General features: G+C 42.4%; 1 protein-coding gene across 18 annotated transcripts in view; it reads right to left on the bottom strand.

Annotated features, from left to right (window-relative positions):
• Positions 1 to 16,331, bottom strand: part of NRXN1 (neurexin 1) — a 1,598,206-nt gene that overhangs the window by 1,363,959 nt on the left and 217,916 nt on the right. For 11 of the 18 annotated variants that reach the window (XM_084829226.1, XM_084829220.1, XM_084829232.1 and 8 more), the window contains exons 3-4: positions 15,169 to 15,186; positions 6,689 to 6,718 (exon numbers count right to left, since the gene is read on the bottom strand). In XM_084829226.1, coding sequence (XP_084685352.1) covers positions 6,689 to 6,718; positions 15,169 to 15,186 — 48 coding nt within the window. The remainder of the gene's footprint in view (positions 1 to 6,688; positions 6,719 to 15,168; positions 15,187 to 16,331) is intronic. The other 7 variants (XM_084829231.1, XM_084829225.1, XM_084829224.1 and 4 more) reach the window with 1 other exon arrangement.

Raw genomic sequence — 16,331 nt, forward strand, 5'->3', positions numbered from 1 at the left:
CGCTGTAGCCTGGCTGCTCTAAGAGGGCAATGGATGTGGTTTGCATTGATCTGTTCTTGGTTGTATTCTTAGTTCATTCTTAAAATTCATCTTGCTCTATGATATGGTTTTTTATTGTGAGCTTCACTTTGGACCAGTTTTCAGGTTCATCAAGCAGGATATAAATATCAGAATAAATTAACACAACAAATGTGGATTAAGGAGTGGGGATGGAGTTCACATACTGATGTGAAAAAGACAAGAAATTTCTCCAGGCTTCTAATGTCCTAGTCATCCTATGTCATTATTTTAAAAACCCACAATGGTTCACATGATTCTGCATGAACAAATGATAACTCAGGGCCACACATTAATCTTTAGAACAATTACATCTCAGTTTCAAGACATTATACTCTTATTTACCCAGACAGACAGGTGTCACTAGCGGCCTATTCTGGAAATGTTCTAGACTGCTACAGGAGTGGCTGGGTAGGACCAGCCAACAGCTATACCAATGCCATGATGCTGGCACTTAACATATCACAATGCTGGCATTGCAGCAGTGTAATTCATGGTGATGCACACTTGAAATGTTTTCTTTCATTTCTTGCAGCCCCATTCATTTCATTTTCTCCTAACGCCTCATTCACTGCATGTCTTTTTGGTCACTCTTTCATTTGCTTTTTCTTACTCATTTGGTTTCTCCCCCCTACACTGATTACAGTGAAGGCCCAGCCTGTATTCTGGTGCCTATATCTTTGGGGTTTTTCATTCAAATGGTTCTGTGTTTTCAGGTGTTGTACTACTCCCAAGGCATAGGAACTGCCATGTTTCAGGCAGGTTAGACAAAAGGTCCCCATTTTGTAAGCACTTAAAATGAGGTTGACATCCCCCAAATTTACCAACATCTTCAAATTGGACAGTTTTCATGACTTGCCACTTTCAGAGCACTCGAAGAACTCCCCTCGATACAGCATGTAATATATATCTAATTTGCCAATCAATACAGCACCATGTCTCTTTACTAGTTTAGGAAGCCCTCATATGACATGAGAAATAAATGGGAGGAAGAGGTCACGGGGAGGGGAGGATTTTTCATTTCTTTCTCCCGTTCATTTCTCTGTATTTCCATTTGTTTGTCATAGAAATGAATTAGACACAAATTGGAGTGCATTTGCCTCGTTTTTTTCACTTGTTTTAGAAACAAATGCACATCCTTCATAATTCATCATCTCAAGCTGCAATAGTGGTGTAATAAACATCAGTGCTAAATATTCTGCAAGGTATATTCTAGGGTTACACAAAACCCGATCATGGCTTGTGCTCTTCCATCAATATTTCTAAGAGCCACTTCACACGTGCATGTTAACTGTAGCATCAAATGATAACTTGCATGTATGAATAATGCATCTGAAGACTCATTGCCACAGGTAGGAATTCTATGTCACCAGACATCAGCTCAAACAATGCTTTTCAGATGAGATATCAGTTGAGCAAGCAGTAGCGGACTGATGGCTCTGATTTCAGTGAGGACGTGAATCCATTCTGCATTCCAGCCAGAACTGGCCAGAACTCTAACGGAGCTATCCAAGGTGCTGGACTCATTTTGGAGCTAGGGTTCAGCACTTTGGATAGCTCCTTTAGAGTTCTGGCCAGTTCTGACTAAAACCCAGAATGGATTCACAGCCACAGGCCTCCACTGTGAGCAAGTAATATAAATGTATGTCTGAACCAACCCTATCTATTTTTATGGCAAAAAGATTAATAATATTAAGCAAGGATCATAATATAGTAAGAGAGACAAAATGTACCTGAAGGTCATAAAATGAAAACCAACTCTCAAGCAGTGTCAGCTAATGGAGGTTGGTTGGAATTGTTAAGATGAAAACCTCTCACTCTCACACACACCCAATTCGTCAATCAGTAAAATAGTGCCATGGATGCCGCACATTAACACTCCCCAACTTTCCTTCCATTCACAGTCATAATTTGCATGCAATATACATTGTCAATAATTATCTGCATCACACATCTCAGTTCTCTCTCACATCAAAGGAACAAACGTAAGTGAGAGAGCAAAATGTCAGAAAAATAACCCAAAATGACACTGTTTGGCTATGTTATCTGGAACATGATTCATATCTCCATTTGACATGAAATGGGAGCAATTCTCCATGTAGTTTTTAATCTGACATTTCCTGTAACTATGGGTTTCGGATAATTAGTCTAACTAGACATCAGCCTATAATGCTTTTTTTCTTTTTTCTTTTTTCTATTTCCAACACAGAAAACCCATTAAGTTTGCACAAGCCCTGTAGTATGAGTGGTATGGTCAATAGGTAGATATTACAGAAAAAATACTTCTATATGATATATATTCATTGCAAGAACATAGGGGGACAAACCACCCATGTTAAGCACAGCTAAATCCCATTGATATCAACATAAGGAGTCAGCACATTCCTAAAACCCTCTTCAAAGGGCTTTATCCATGCTTAGAAGGTATGTTTGGATAAGGAGGAGTGGGTTGTGCAGCTAGCCCCATCCTGATGTTGCACACACCACTGACCCTGCTGCCTCAACATCTGGACATTAAGCACAGATGTTTGCAAAGGGGCACCTGTTGGTGTTCAGCTGAATGTTGAGTAGGCACTCCGTGCAATCTTATGCAGGATCTCTGGTTGCATGGAGCAGCAGCACATCTTCAGCTGGATCCAGATAAGCACCCATTTGCAGAGATCCATGTTCTACATCAGGATAAGCAAGATAATGCCCTCCAGATGTTTTGGATTACAATTCCCATAAACCATGATCCTTGGCCATCCTGGCTGGGGCTGGTGAGTGTTGCAGTCCAATACATGTGGAAGTTGACTACCCCTGTCTACATGCAGACCTCAAGGGGGCAGGAGCAGTGGATAGGTGAGAATTTCATCTTGATTTGTTTTGTTTTTTTATTATAAGAATGTACTAATATTTGCAAATCTCTCTGTATTTGGGGTGGAAAGAACTTGAGATTTCTTTTTTTTCCCTTCCCCCCCCCCTTTTTTTAAGGATGTGGGGGAAATCAAAACTGGCAGATGTGACCATTCAGGCCCAGGGCTTTGAGTACTTAGCTCTTGAAAGTCTGGGATAGAAAAATCCTTCTAGACTCACCCAGGCATCTCATCTTTAACAGCTCTATCACTGATAGGTACAACATGGTCCTCTCCATGTAGGGATGGGGAATAAATCCTCCACGGACCCCAGTGAGGACAGTTTCAAAAGAATCCAGCCCCCCAGAGTCCATAGAGGATCAGAAGTCTTACCTCCGCCTCCTGGAGAAATCCTCGCCAGCCGGATCCTCCCTGCCGACCGGCTCCGAAGTGCCAGCAATATGGCCACCATGCCGTATCGCTGGTTGAAGGGAGGGAATGCAAATGGCAAATATCTGCGTAGCAGGGACGTCACGTCAAAGCAGGGACGTCCATGCATCCCCGCTTTTACGTGATACGCTACGCAGATATTTGCGTAGCCTATCATGTTAAGTAAAAGCATGGACGCAAATGGCGTCCTGGATCATGATGCCATTTGCATCCATAGTCACTTCGCTCCCTTCAACCAGCGATACGGCATGGCGGCTGTATCGCTGGCACTTCGGAGCCGGCCGGTGGCTCCACGGACTCGCCGTGGAGCGGAGCCAGCCGGCAAGAATTCCAGGGGGGAAGGACGAATCACCTCTCTCCCTCGCGGACCCCTGCGGATGCCATGTAAGGGGTTTTCGTACACCCCCATCTCCATGTAGGGAACAGCTGTACCTATTGAATTTGGCTGCTGAGGATGAGTGAGAATTTCATTTCAGTTAGTTTTTGGTAAGAATTCACCTGAATTTGCAAATCTCTTCATATTAAAAAAGATGTGAATGCTGAAAAAAGTAAATCTGACAGGTTTGTCTGTCCTTACCTCAGGTTGGGCTGAGGTGCCACCCCCTCCCCCTTAACCACATATACCTTCTGTGGATGGGCAATTTGTGAAGTGAGCTTAAATCTCTCCCATTTTGACTTTGGGTGGCTTGTGCTATGTACAAAGCAAGGACTGTGACACCAGAAATATATCTTCTGATTAGGAAGGGTGTTTCTGAGGGGATGGAAAAACAACAGTATCGATGCAATTAGTTTCCCCCTCTTGCTTTTTATTTGTAACCATTACTGCGACAGTGACTTTTAAAGCTCATGAACTCTTATAGTACATTAGGTGTCATTAATGTCTTAGTTGTATTCTAAGCATAGTATCACACACACTCAATAGGGATATATAGCTACTATTTTAACTTAGTATCACTGACATTTCAAGGCACCAAAGTAACGTAATAACCTTAAAAGCTCTATAATAGCCACTAATATGGGGGGGGGGGAGAGAAATGTCTAGAATTCACTATACAACAGAATACAGAAGGTGACAGGGCAGCATGGGTCTACCTGCAATACACAACACTTTAAATAAAGAAAAGTGATTTCTTTGTGGTTCGTAACACATCCAGTGAAATGCAATGTGAAGTGGGAAGTGACTGAAAATTCCATGCTCATATTATCTAGCCAACAGAATTAAATTGCTGAAATAATTTTCCTCCAGAAGAGCAACAAAAATGGCACACAGGCATATTGCACACCTTGCGTTTTAAGCCAAACATAAACATTTTTAAGCTCCTTTGTTTACAACAAGAGAAAATTAAGGGTAAGTTTCATTTTCCCATTGAAATCAATGGGACAAAAGGGCTTTGTCTGGGTAGTACTCTGTTTGCTTTGAATTTCTCTAACATGCTAATTCAGTTTCACACTTACCAAGTGATGCCTCAAGAGATACCTGGTTGGATTTGTTCTTGCACCAAATGTAAAATACATACACACCCAAAAGGAGGGAAAATGTATCCGCACTTCCTTTTGCTCTGCTGGTTCTCATCTCCCTTTTTGTTCTATTCTGTGTTTTCGGAACACACAAGACTAACAACTTATGAGGAAAATCTCATGTTTCAGGAATGTTGCTGTGTTTCTGTAGCAGAAATTAGCTCTAGTCATAGTCAGACTTACATGTCACTGTAGCAGGCCCTGGACCAAGCTTCTCCACTCTGTCACTATCTGGTGGTGTCATCATGCTCAAGGCTGCCTCTGACAGATTCACTTTACATTTTGCAGGGCATTGAGAACAGAATCCATACCTCAGAAGGTGACTTGAGATCAGCTTCCCTTCTCCAACGCCTGCCTCCGATCCTTCTTCCATGCTGATCCCTTAATCCTGGAAAATCCCCCCAGCCTCCCTCAATCAAGTATTCCCCACCCTTTATGCATGCAGTGCATTGCTTCTGCGAAGCCTTTCCAAGATCATATAATAAATGTACCTCATCAGAACTGTCAGCTACTACTACCTTGCCTACACCTCTGTCCTTTCCTTTTACCTTCATTCTATGCATGACACTTAGATTGTAAAATCATTGGCAAAGGAATGTGCCACCTATATGGCTACACAGTGTCTAGCATAATGCTGATGTCACAAAGTATTAGATAAAAATGTCAGCAATGAAGTTATTTATATACAAGATACCTAATATTTTCTTTAAAGATTTAGAAGAGCAATTTTCAGTTTAAAAGTCAGCTTTTGAGTGCAAGCTTCTGCCTTTTATTTTGTTTTTATTCCTTACCTGGAGTTCTGCGTACTATTTTAGTATAAAAACATACCTACCTCCCATTACCACAATGCATCAACACAAAATACATATATTTGAATCACTCAGACATACTGTGGAGTATATAGATGTCATTCAAAAGAAAGGGGGAAGGAGAAGGAAGGAAGAAAGTCATGTAATACCTTTACTTTTACCTATGGATTTGATGAAATGGTTCCATGAAGAAAGCATTGCCAGACAAAAGAGAGAACAGAGAAGAGAAACAACAGTAAGAGTCAAGTGTGTGTAAATGGAAATGCTGTCACAATCCACAACATGAGAAGAGACAAAGCATGAAATAAGTGTTTGAAGACAAATGGAGATGCAATTGGTCTCACATTTTAAGAATCGTTGCTTTCCAACCTTTGTGGCCATGCAGAAAAACACAAAAGTAACCCATGCTTCATTTTCAAATGAGTGAAACAGAAGTGACGAGAACACTGATTAGAGGGAAGGGTTTCACAGGGTGATAGGGAAGCACCACTGAGTTCGTCAAGTTGCAAAAAAATGTATTCTGAGCATTCTGGAAGCCAGGAGCAAGTGCTTTCTGCATTTTCCAAACAGCCATGCATTAATGCAAAGCAGAACTCGGGGGGGGGGTACAAACTCAAGTCTCTTCTTTCATAATCCATTTCTCAATCAGATTATTTCACTCTTTCCTTTCCTGTTCTTTTTAACAGTTATTATATTGCAAGTAGGGAAACAGTTGAAAAAGAGGAGAACCTATGATTTGGGGAGCAAATTAAAAACTACCCAGCCATGGATAGAGCTATTTATATATTATATGTTATATATATATATACACACACACAACAACAACTACAACAACAAAAGAAAGAAAGAAAGGTGTGGCTAAGATTATGTGCTTATTTGCGGCCCGAGACAGCTTTCAAGCATCTGGCCATAATCTGCTGTGATGGTTTTTGAAGCAGCTACAGAAAAAGAAAAGAAACAGAACAAAATAAAATTTAAAGTAACAATGAAAGCAGAGTGGAAAAGGAGCAGAACCCATACCTTGGTCGCCCATCATCAAGTGCGCCAGACCTTAAAGGGAAACAAGAGCACAGTCAGCAATGAACAAGGGTGCATGGGAAGGTGGTATCGTCACAGTGACAAAAAGGTTTTTTGCAACAGGCATCTGTCTCCTGTGAGTTGTTTGCATTACATTGGAAAATTAAAAGAGCATTTTTCAACCACTGGTTGGAATGCTTTTGGAGGTGGGGGTGGGGCACAGGGGCAGTGAGGCTGCTATTCTAACAGACAATGACACTGCACTGTATGGATTCTTCCCTAGGCACTTAAGTTGGGCTGAAGACAAATTAATAATAAAATGATTTCAAGTTCAACAAATTCACCGAATATCTGATCTTAATCTTGTCAACACTTTGATCATATTGTTTCACCAGGAGGTCAGCTCATCCTTTAGCTGCAAAATAGTCTTCTTTATAATTAAGTTGTTTCCCTTCCTAACCTAGAATACTGTCAACCTGAAGAATGGGCTGGGTCTGATCTTTTTCCCCTCATTGAAAATGAGCAGTTCAAATAATTAAATAAAAGAATTCCTTTGTCACATTGAAATGATAATGCAAGGGATATGTCTCCTTGTTTGTGTGAAACGTTTGAGCAGAAAAAAAACCTCTGTTCTTGAGTAGGCAAAATATTAGTTATCCAGTGGATGGAAGCATATAACAACATAAATCATAATTTGGTGAAGAGGAACCCTTGGTAGCAAGTGCTTTCTCAACTATAAAATGCACTTTTAAGTATTTTGGGGTTGCAATAAGCTTCCTAATTAAGATTTCTTTTTCAGATTGTAGAGACTTGCAGTTTAAATTGCTCTGTGTAAAGCAAATTCTATAGAGAAACATTTTAAAGAATTAGCCAAATAACAGCAAAATAATTGAAGCACTTTCCTCAATATTTACTGAGGTATTGCTTCTTACATCCCCTTAAATAGAAGTTTAAATCATACATTCAACTTCATAAAAGAACATGTATGACAATAAAGGGTGGGTGGGGGAAGAAACCCAAAAGTAGTCATTTAGAAACAAAGCTATAAAAGTGGCCTTTTCTTCCTGTGGAAAAATGTCATGCTACACTTCCATGCAGTTTTTTCACTGGTTCACACAAAGAAGGTGTGCAATAGAATATGCTGGTTTTTATTGGAAGTTAAGGTTCCTAAACAGTACCCTGAGATTTCTAATTTACATAGAAAATTAGGCGCACACATAAGACATATAAAAAGTGGAACAAGAATTTTCAAAAGCAGAGAGTCCGCATTCCAAGCACATCAGATCATCAATCATTTGAAGAAATACGAATTTCAATAATAAAGCACATTTTCATTTCACAAAGTATCTCTTCTGAATTGAAGGTAACCATGTCTTAAGCATTTGGATATATCAACAATCTTACGTTGGCCTCCATAACAATAAACAGTACGTTAGTATAAATACTGATGCTGCAGTATAAGATCAATGATATTTTGCGCTTGATTTTACGGGAGATGAGATCATGTCTACTCCTTTGCACTTACTTGGAGGTAAGTCCCACTGTATCCGTGGAGCTTACTCTCTGGTAAATAAGGATTTCAGTCTTCCTGTTAAATGCTAAGCATGTTTTCTCAGAAGTCCAACTGAGCTCAGTGAGACATACTCCCTACTAACCTTGCTTAGAATTGCTGCCTTTGTCTGACTTCTGAGCTGTAGTTCTGACTTCCAGTTTCTTTCCTATGCAGATTTAAAACTGTCTTTAAGATCAGGGACTATATATACAAGGTTCTCTGTGGTTTCCTCTACTTCTGACATCAAAAAGAGGCTTGGGCTTTTTGAATGCCTATTAGAACTAAGGGAGCAATCCTATGGCTGCTAGTCAGTGGCTAGACAGCTGTAGGATATGTTGGTTTCTGGGAACCGACCTCTCCCCCCCCCCCCCGCGCTGCCTCGCAGGTAACTCGGAATGGCCCCGCACTCTGTGCTTGGAAGAGGAGCATGTTGTGGCAAAAATGGGGCATTCTGGGGCAGGGAAGGCAGAAATGTCGGTACAACACATCCTATGTGTTGTCAGGCAGCCGCTTCCCCCGCTCTGCCTTCCTGCAGCTAGACAGCTGAAATCGGGATGATCCCCTCTGCGCTTCTTAGTGATGTACGAAAGTCCCTTACCTGGTCCCGCAGCTTGCTTCGTGGTGGGGGGGAGGCGCTTTGGTTCTCCCCCTGAAGTTCAGGCTGGGGGGGAGGCGCCCCGCCTCGCCCGGCCGAAATTCAGGCTGGGGGGGGGAGGTGCCCCGCTTCGCCTGGCCGAAATTCAGGCCGGGGAGAAGCACCCCGTCTCCCTGGCCGCAAAATAAAAAAGTTAATTAAAAAAACAACAACACCCGTGATAGGCTACGTGATGATTAACGTAGCCTATCAGGGCTAGATTTCCAAAGTCAGCAGTGATAGGCTACGTTAATTGTTACGTAGCCTATCACAGGTGTATGTTTGTTTTTCATTCACCTTGTAATGGTGGCGGCGGCAGCCAGTCGGAAGACCGGCCGCCGCCCCCGCTCCCGCCGAAACACCGCCGAAACACCACCGAAACACCGCCGGGACCCACCGCCGAGAGGGACATTCGAGGGAGGTAAGTCCCATCCCGGGGGGGAGGCGGGGGGGTGGCGGAGAATTTCACCAACAATTTCGGGGGGCCGAATGCGTTGGCATTCGGCCTCCCCGAGATTCGTGGAGAAATTCACGGCCATCTCTAGCGTTTCTCCTGCCCTACATTGGATAGGTGGGCACCTCCAAGTTTGGAGGTGGCTGCCTATCCCCACAGGATTGTGCTCTAACTATATTGTTTCTTTCAAAAGAAGTAGTCACCTCAAATAGAAACAAAAAAGACTGCCTATGAAACCCTTCTGCACAAACCCATTCCATGATGCACAGGAGAGGATTTCCCCCCATTGTCGGACTGACAGCAGCACTGCATTAGTTTTCCATTTGCTTAAGGTATGACATATGGGCAGGGTGGTCCTATGTGGAAGGAGGAGGGAGAAACTGAGGCAGAGGAACTGCCTTTTCCTAGGTCATGTTTCCTCCGACCAGCATGGTGGAAGGTGGGCAGTACCTTCCCCCTGTTTTTGGCCTTTTACTGCCATTTAATGAGATGGCGTGTTCTCGATGGAGCTGCGCTCCCTCTGAAAGATCAGGTTCGCACCCTGGGGGTCCTCCTAGATCGATCACTGTCACTGGAGGCCCAAATGGCCGTAGTGGCTCGGAGTTACTTTATCAGCTTTGGCTGGTTCACCAGCTATGCCCTCTCCTGGACAGAGATAGCTTGGCATCAGTGGTACAGGCCCTAGTAACCTCAAGTCTGGATTACTGCAACGCACTCTATGTGGGGCTGCTCATAATGCTGCTCTGGAAGCTGGAGCTGGTGCAGAATGCAGCAGCTCAGCTGTTGTCAAGAGCTGCTCCTTTTCACCATGCAACTCCTTTGCTGAGGGAACTGTACTGGCTGTCTACTAGGTCAGATTTAAAGTTCTGCTACTAATGTATAAAGCTCTAAACAACTTGGGACCTAGGATACCCGAGAGACCGTCTCTTCTCCCTTACCAACTTGCCTGGTCACTGAGGTTATCAGGGGGCATGCTCCTAGTAGTTCCGCATAGACCTATGGCCTGACTGGAGTCCACCTGAAGCAGAGCCTTCAATGTGGTGGCTCCCTTTCTATGGAATTCCCTGCCGCTGGAGGTCAGGCAGGCACCAACATTGTGCTGTTTCTGGTGCCACCTGAAAAGATCTTTATTCCAGGAAGCCCTCCTTGACTGACCAGCCATGGTTTTTATCTGTACTTTGTTTGTTTTTTTGTTTCGTTTTTAATTGTTAATACGGAGTTTTATTTTTTTATTATTTTGTCTTCTTATCTTCTTATCTTTTATTATTCACCACTCTGGAATCTGTCTAGATGTGGAGCAGTATATACATGTTGTAAATAAATACATACCTAAATAATTAAATACATTTTTAAAAGAGGGGATAAAACCTCCCCGCACCCCCTTTGCTCTCAACGGATAGAGATAAACTACACCATCTCCAGGGCTGTCATAGTTTTGGCCAGGTTGCAGCTGTGTGACTGGGGAACAGGAGGATTTGGAACCTGGGGACCCATACGGTCTCCCAGAACATGCCTGGCATGCCTCACCTTTTCCTCTCTGATGTTGGAGCTTCAGTGTCAGAGAAGCACTCACTGTAGACCTTCCCAGCTCAGAAAAATCCTATGGGGTGCACGACACTCTCCTAAGTTAAGAACAGCTTTTAATGATATCTAGTATCAGTCTGTGGGTTTAAAAATGTTGACTGCCAAAGACTAGAATAATTAATGCAGTAAAGAATAGTATTACTTTAAGAGTTCAATCCTTACTTATTACTTTAAAGACCCCAAGCCAATGTATGTTTTGGAATACAACTAAACTTCAAAAGATTGTACTTTCCTAATTAATCAGCCTAATTGCCTATGCTTATTTTTAAAGAGAGAGAGAGAGAGAGAGAGAGAGAAATGATTTGGGCAAGGGCTGAAATGAGCTTCATTGCCTTGAATATAACTGTCAGGTTGGTGCAAAAACTCTGAGCAAATTCTGTGTGTATAAGCTACACAAGCAGGCGTGTCACCATTCATGTTCTGCACACATTGGTACCTGCACATTCCTGCTGCTAGGGAATGAATGGTTTCAGTCATGTACACCACAAGGTATACGCAATGCCTATTGATTTCATTCAGATCCATGCATGCTTTTGCGATTACAACCTAAATTTCTTTATGTTTTTTTTTCTTTTCTTTAGATGGATGTGTTGTTTTTTCAGCAAATTTTTCAGTTCATACGAATGCATGTTGTGTACTAGAGAGCTGGTTAATTAAGCTGGTTAATTAAGGGTGCAATCCTATGCATATTTAGACAGAAATAAGTCGTGGATGGCTGGGGACTTATTTCGGTCTAAATTTGTATCGAATTGCACACTAAGGGCACAATCCTATGCATGTTTAGACAGAAAAAAGGCCTAGAACTCCCAGCATTCCCCAGCCAGCAAGGCTGGGAGTTGTAGGCCTTTTCTCTGTCTAAACATGCATAGGATTGTGCCCTAAATATACTTACATACTGTGACTAGAAACATGATTTTCACATTGGGGCCATTCTGTTAAAGAAACAGATTTAGGAAACATATGGATTAAGTCTAGGCATCTATCAATTAGGGGGCATATCAACTAAGTACACATCCCATCATCATAATCACTGCTCTAACATGCAGGATAGCTGGAGAAGCCAGAAATAAGAAATGGTTCCTGTAACATGAGGAATGATGGGCCATTGGAGAACCGTCTGGCAACATAATTCCTGATATAAACCATGCAGACTTCCTGATCTTCCTAACAACACCCCCTGTGTTTGCCCATACACATGTGCAGTTCAAGTGGATAGAGGATAAGTACAGGATAAAGACAGATGCATTTTTAAAAAATCTTGGTTCAGAACTGCATCACAGCATATCTGTCCGGATGGACACTGAGCCCATAGAATCCCAGAGTAGTTCTGATTCTGAGGGAGAGGAGCCGCTCCTGGGAGAGGAGCGCGCTCATCTTTCCCAGGGCCAACAGCTGACAGAGATTCCTCCCACCAGCATTCCTAGCTTAGATAGCAGTCCTGGGAGTGACAGAGCGTGGGAAGCAGACTTGCTGGACGCGCGATGCCAACGCAGGGAGCGGCGCCAAATGGAGGGCACGGAAAGAAGGCGTAGTGCCCGGTTGGTGTGCAAACAACGGTTGCACCCAGAGGATCCAAGGGAAAAGGGGAGGGACTTTCCCTAGCCCTTAAGTTCAGGGTCTGCCAGTGCTTCCCTTTCAAACGGGGACCAACTGTTCCAACATAGGGCATAGGTACTCTGCTGCTCATATCTAGTTGCTAACAGTAGAGTGGTTAAGTTGTAAAAGAGGAATAAAGCTTTGAAAAGAATCCCTTTGTCTGTGTCCGGACTTGGCTACTGGATTAGACTGAGAGAGGCTTCCGAGGAGCCCTTGACAATGTCCACAGCACATCTGACCGCTAAAGAAAAAAATGATGCAAACACTCGATACCTTAGGCATGTGCAACTTGCGCATCATCAAGCCAAAGGCAGACCACTAACTATATATTGTAGCCTACCAGAGACTTGAATGCCTCTCACCTCATTTTTGCAGTCCCATAATAGTGACTCTCCCCCCCCCGCCCCGCCCCCAAGGAGTTGCGGCATTAACTTTGGCTGGGCAGCCATATATGGCTTTGTGGCTATTGCTTGGTGGGTCACACAACTTGCACCGGTCTACTCTAAGTTGAATTTTCCTCCTAACATCACATAAAAAGGGGGATTATGTAAATAGGCCCTCAAGGATTAATATCTACAGAACTCTGTGTGCACACTAAGAACAGACTTCTACATATTAATATTAATATTAATATTCAACTATTACTTTTCATCATGTGCTATTGTGCAGCTCATGAGCCAATGTTAGCATATGACTGTCTTTTAAAGTCCCCCCCACCCTTAGTGTCAATGTGGTTAAGGAAATCCTTGCTTAACCAAAAAAATTATTATCAGTTCTTAATGCAAGTAACTCCATGGAGGGCCGGGAAGGCACAGTGATGAAGGGCTGCTGAAGGATCTGACTCCGCATGCACTTTGATGTTAGCTGAGCTGGACCCTCAGAAGATATTTCCTTTCATTAAAACTTTGACACAGTTTTGTTTAAACTGTCATGTCTTCCTCCAGAATACATTTGAATTACAAAAATAACAAACCTCTGGATGACAATGATTCTGTCAAAAAAAAATTTAAAAATTCCCTGAAAACCTGAAATCTTAAACAGACCAGCATGACTCATGAACCACCAAGCAGAATGTAGCCCACATTGATTGTCTGGTGGCCCACCAGAGGGCTCCAAAAACCTCCTAGCATTGTTGCCAGCTTAGGCTACAAAACTGGCAAGACAGCCCCTGGCAGCCCAAAATATGTGGCTGATAAATTGTTTTCACTTTGATAGATCACAAATTGGGAGGGGCTGATGTAAAAGTCTCATCTGACATCTGTAAAAATCACAGCCATCAGCAATGCATTAACGTACTGTGCTTTACCAAACCCACACACCCGCATTTTACCAACTGAAGAATGTACTTACCAACACTCTGGCTAGACAAGACTACGTGCTAGCTTTCTGTGCTTTCGATGGCTTACTTAAGATTGTTCATTACACACATCCTGTCCTTCTGCCATGTCTGTGAACGAGCTTACGTATCACATAAGCGGGTTTAGCCAAAATCAGACCCTCGGAGTCCATATTATTGTGCTACGGAGAGTAATGGAGTCAGGAATAGATGCGAGTTAAAGAGAAAGAAGCTGCTGATGCCTCTAGCAACTCAGCCATGTGGACATGAGGCTGGATTAAATGGTGTGTGGTGCCAATTCGTTCAACAAATACCAAATGAATCATGCCCCTTTGGAGCCTGGGGATTTTGCCAATGATTTCAGAATTCCGTTCACCACTTTGTAGATGGATCAATCCCCCCCCCCCGAAAAAAGGAATCAGGTTCGCTCTATACTATAGAAGCCTCCTAATCACAGTAGCACAGTGAGCCTCATTGACACAGGCCAGATAATCATTTGGCTATCTCTTAACTCCTTCTTTGTTTCCATTAAATACACAATCCAGTAAGCCCCTCAAGAAGCACTGCATGTTTATCTCTCTTGCAGCAGTCCCTACATGCCACAATTACAATTGGACAGTACGCCTGCAAGCAGGGCTTGCCTTACTGTTTTACTATCTGAACAGTAATTAGCAGTTTTAGATGTGATGATGATGCCACAGTACAAGGTGCTTTTTAAAACTCAGTAGGTCTCCAAAAGCAGCTTGCAGGATAGCATGAGAGGTGCTATTAGGAAAAAGTAGATGAAAAACCCTACTGCACACTGCACAACACCCTGTACACATCAAGAGGAGCATACTGGATTGTTGCCTCAGTTTGTGACCTGGCATAATACTCTTTTGTGGATGTTTTATATATAAAAAAGACAAATTAGCTTGTTTTGCACGTTTGCCAACTTCAAATGTTCAAAAATAAATTGTAAATCAGGCCACTCAGTTAAAAAGTGTACACAACACAAATACATTTTAGGGTTCTTTTCTTTCTCTTTTAGTTTCTGTGTCATTAGCACTGCAAGAATGCTGACCAGAAAAATCGTGTAGTCTACTTTCCCAAATGAAACCAAGAGATCCTTCTTATTTCAACAATATATTTCAAAGAGGGGAAAGTATATCATATACCACCACCATGTTAAAACTGGCACATTCTCATAAGGGAAGAAGAAAATCAACTTACCGTCTTTAATGATAAAATGTACCGTTATCAACACTAACCAGGAGGCAAAACACTAAACAGAAGGAATAGGAGGGGGAAGAAAAGAGCTTTTGAAAATAAGATAGAAAGCACCCACCTTCCACATAGTTGTCTTCTGAAAGCACATAACAAGGAGGGAGAGAAAAGGGAAAAAAAATTCATTAAGCAGCATGCAGACTGGAACTTGCCTTTGCATGTGATCATCATGCAAGGCACCAAACACCACATGCAAGTGATCCATTGCTACTATCCAAAAGGAATGGGGCAGGGGAGACCAAAAGCACAGGGAAGCAGTGTTTCTTCTGTTAAAAGAAAAAAAAATCTGCATCTATGCACAATATGAAACAACAAAAAAGTGCCATTTCTTAAGTGAAAGGGGATTTTGTTTGTTAAACGGGCCTGTGTGATATAAGGATTCATCCATCACAAGTTCTTGGGTTAGTCAATAATTTCAAAGGGTGCCATGGTGCCCAGTGGTTAATTTCTAAAAGGAGAAGAAAAAAGAGAGAGAAAGGTGCTGGGGTTCAAGCCTGCCTGGAAGGTGCACCCTTTCCCCTAAATCCCAGCAAAGTGGAAGGTTCATTGAGAATATTCAGTGGCAAAGGAAAAACTGTCTTTAAGCTCAGAGAGAAGAGGTGTCCCTTACCAGTTCACTCATTCCTGGGAAAAACTTTGACAATGAGAATGGTATAAAGTTTTCATCTTTAAAACAAACGAACAAAAAGACCTGCTTCTGTTTTGTGTCTTTTACAGGAGGCACGTGCACAAGTATAACTGGTAATGATGCATCACCAATCTTCATGCCATGAAAAACTTTACTTGCTAAATGTATGGAACAAATTTAGCCATGTGTTAAAGACACAAACCAGGGCCAGTACAAGGATGGGAAGGGGGATATACTGAAAATACATTCTAGTTCTGAACTTTGGTATAAACCCTAGTTCAAATTAAGCCCTATGTGGTACAGCTGCACTACAAGCTTATTTTGGTTTTGTCCTGGTGTAAGGGTTATGCCATTCACCAAATAATCTTGGGAATTGTGCTTTGGTGAGGCTGCTGAGAATTATTTATTAGAGATTCTTAGGTCACCCTCACAGAACTACCATTCCCAGTGATCCCTGGGAAGAAGCAGCTTGCTGATCAAACCAGCTTGCATCTCTCAAGCAGATATACTATGTGAGCTGCTTTCATGCTTAAGAGCTTTCTGAAAGCAGGGCTACCACTAGAGAGACCAGATGCAAAAAAGAACAGTTGGAGGCA

The sequence above is a fragment of the Heloderma suspectum genome, chromosome 1 (genome assembly GCF_057233095.1).
Source record: "Heloderma suspectum isolate Gila_16-S chromosome 1, 16-S_ref, whole genome shotgun sequence".
Taxonomy (NCBI): Eukaryota; Metazoa; Chordata; class Lepidosauria; order Squamata; family Helodermatidae; genus Heloderma; species Heloderma suspectum.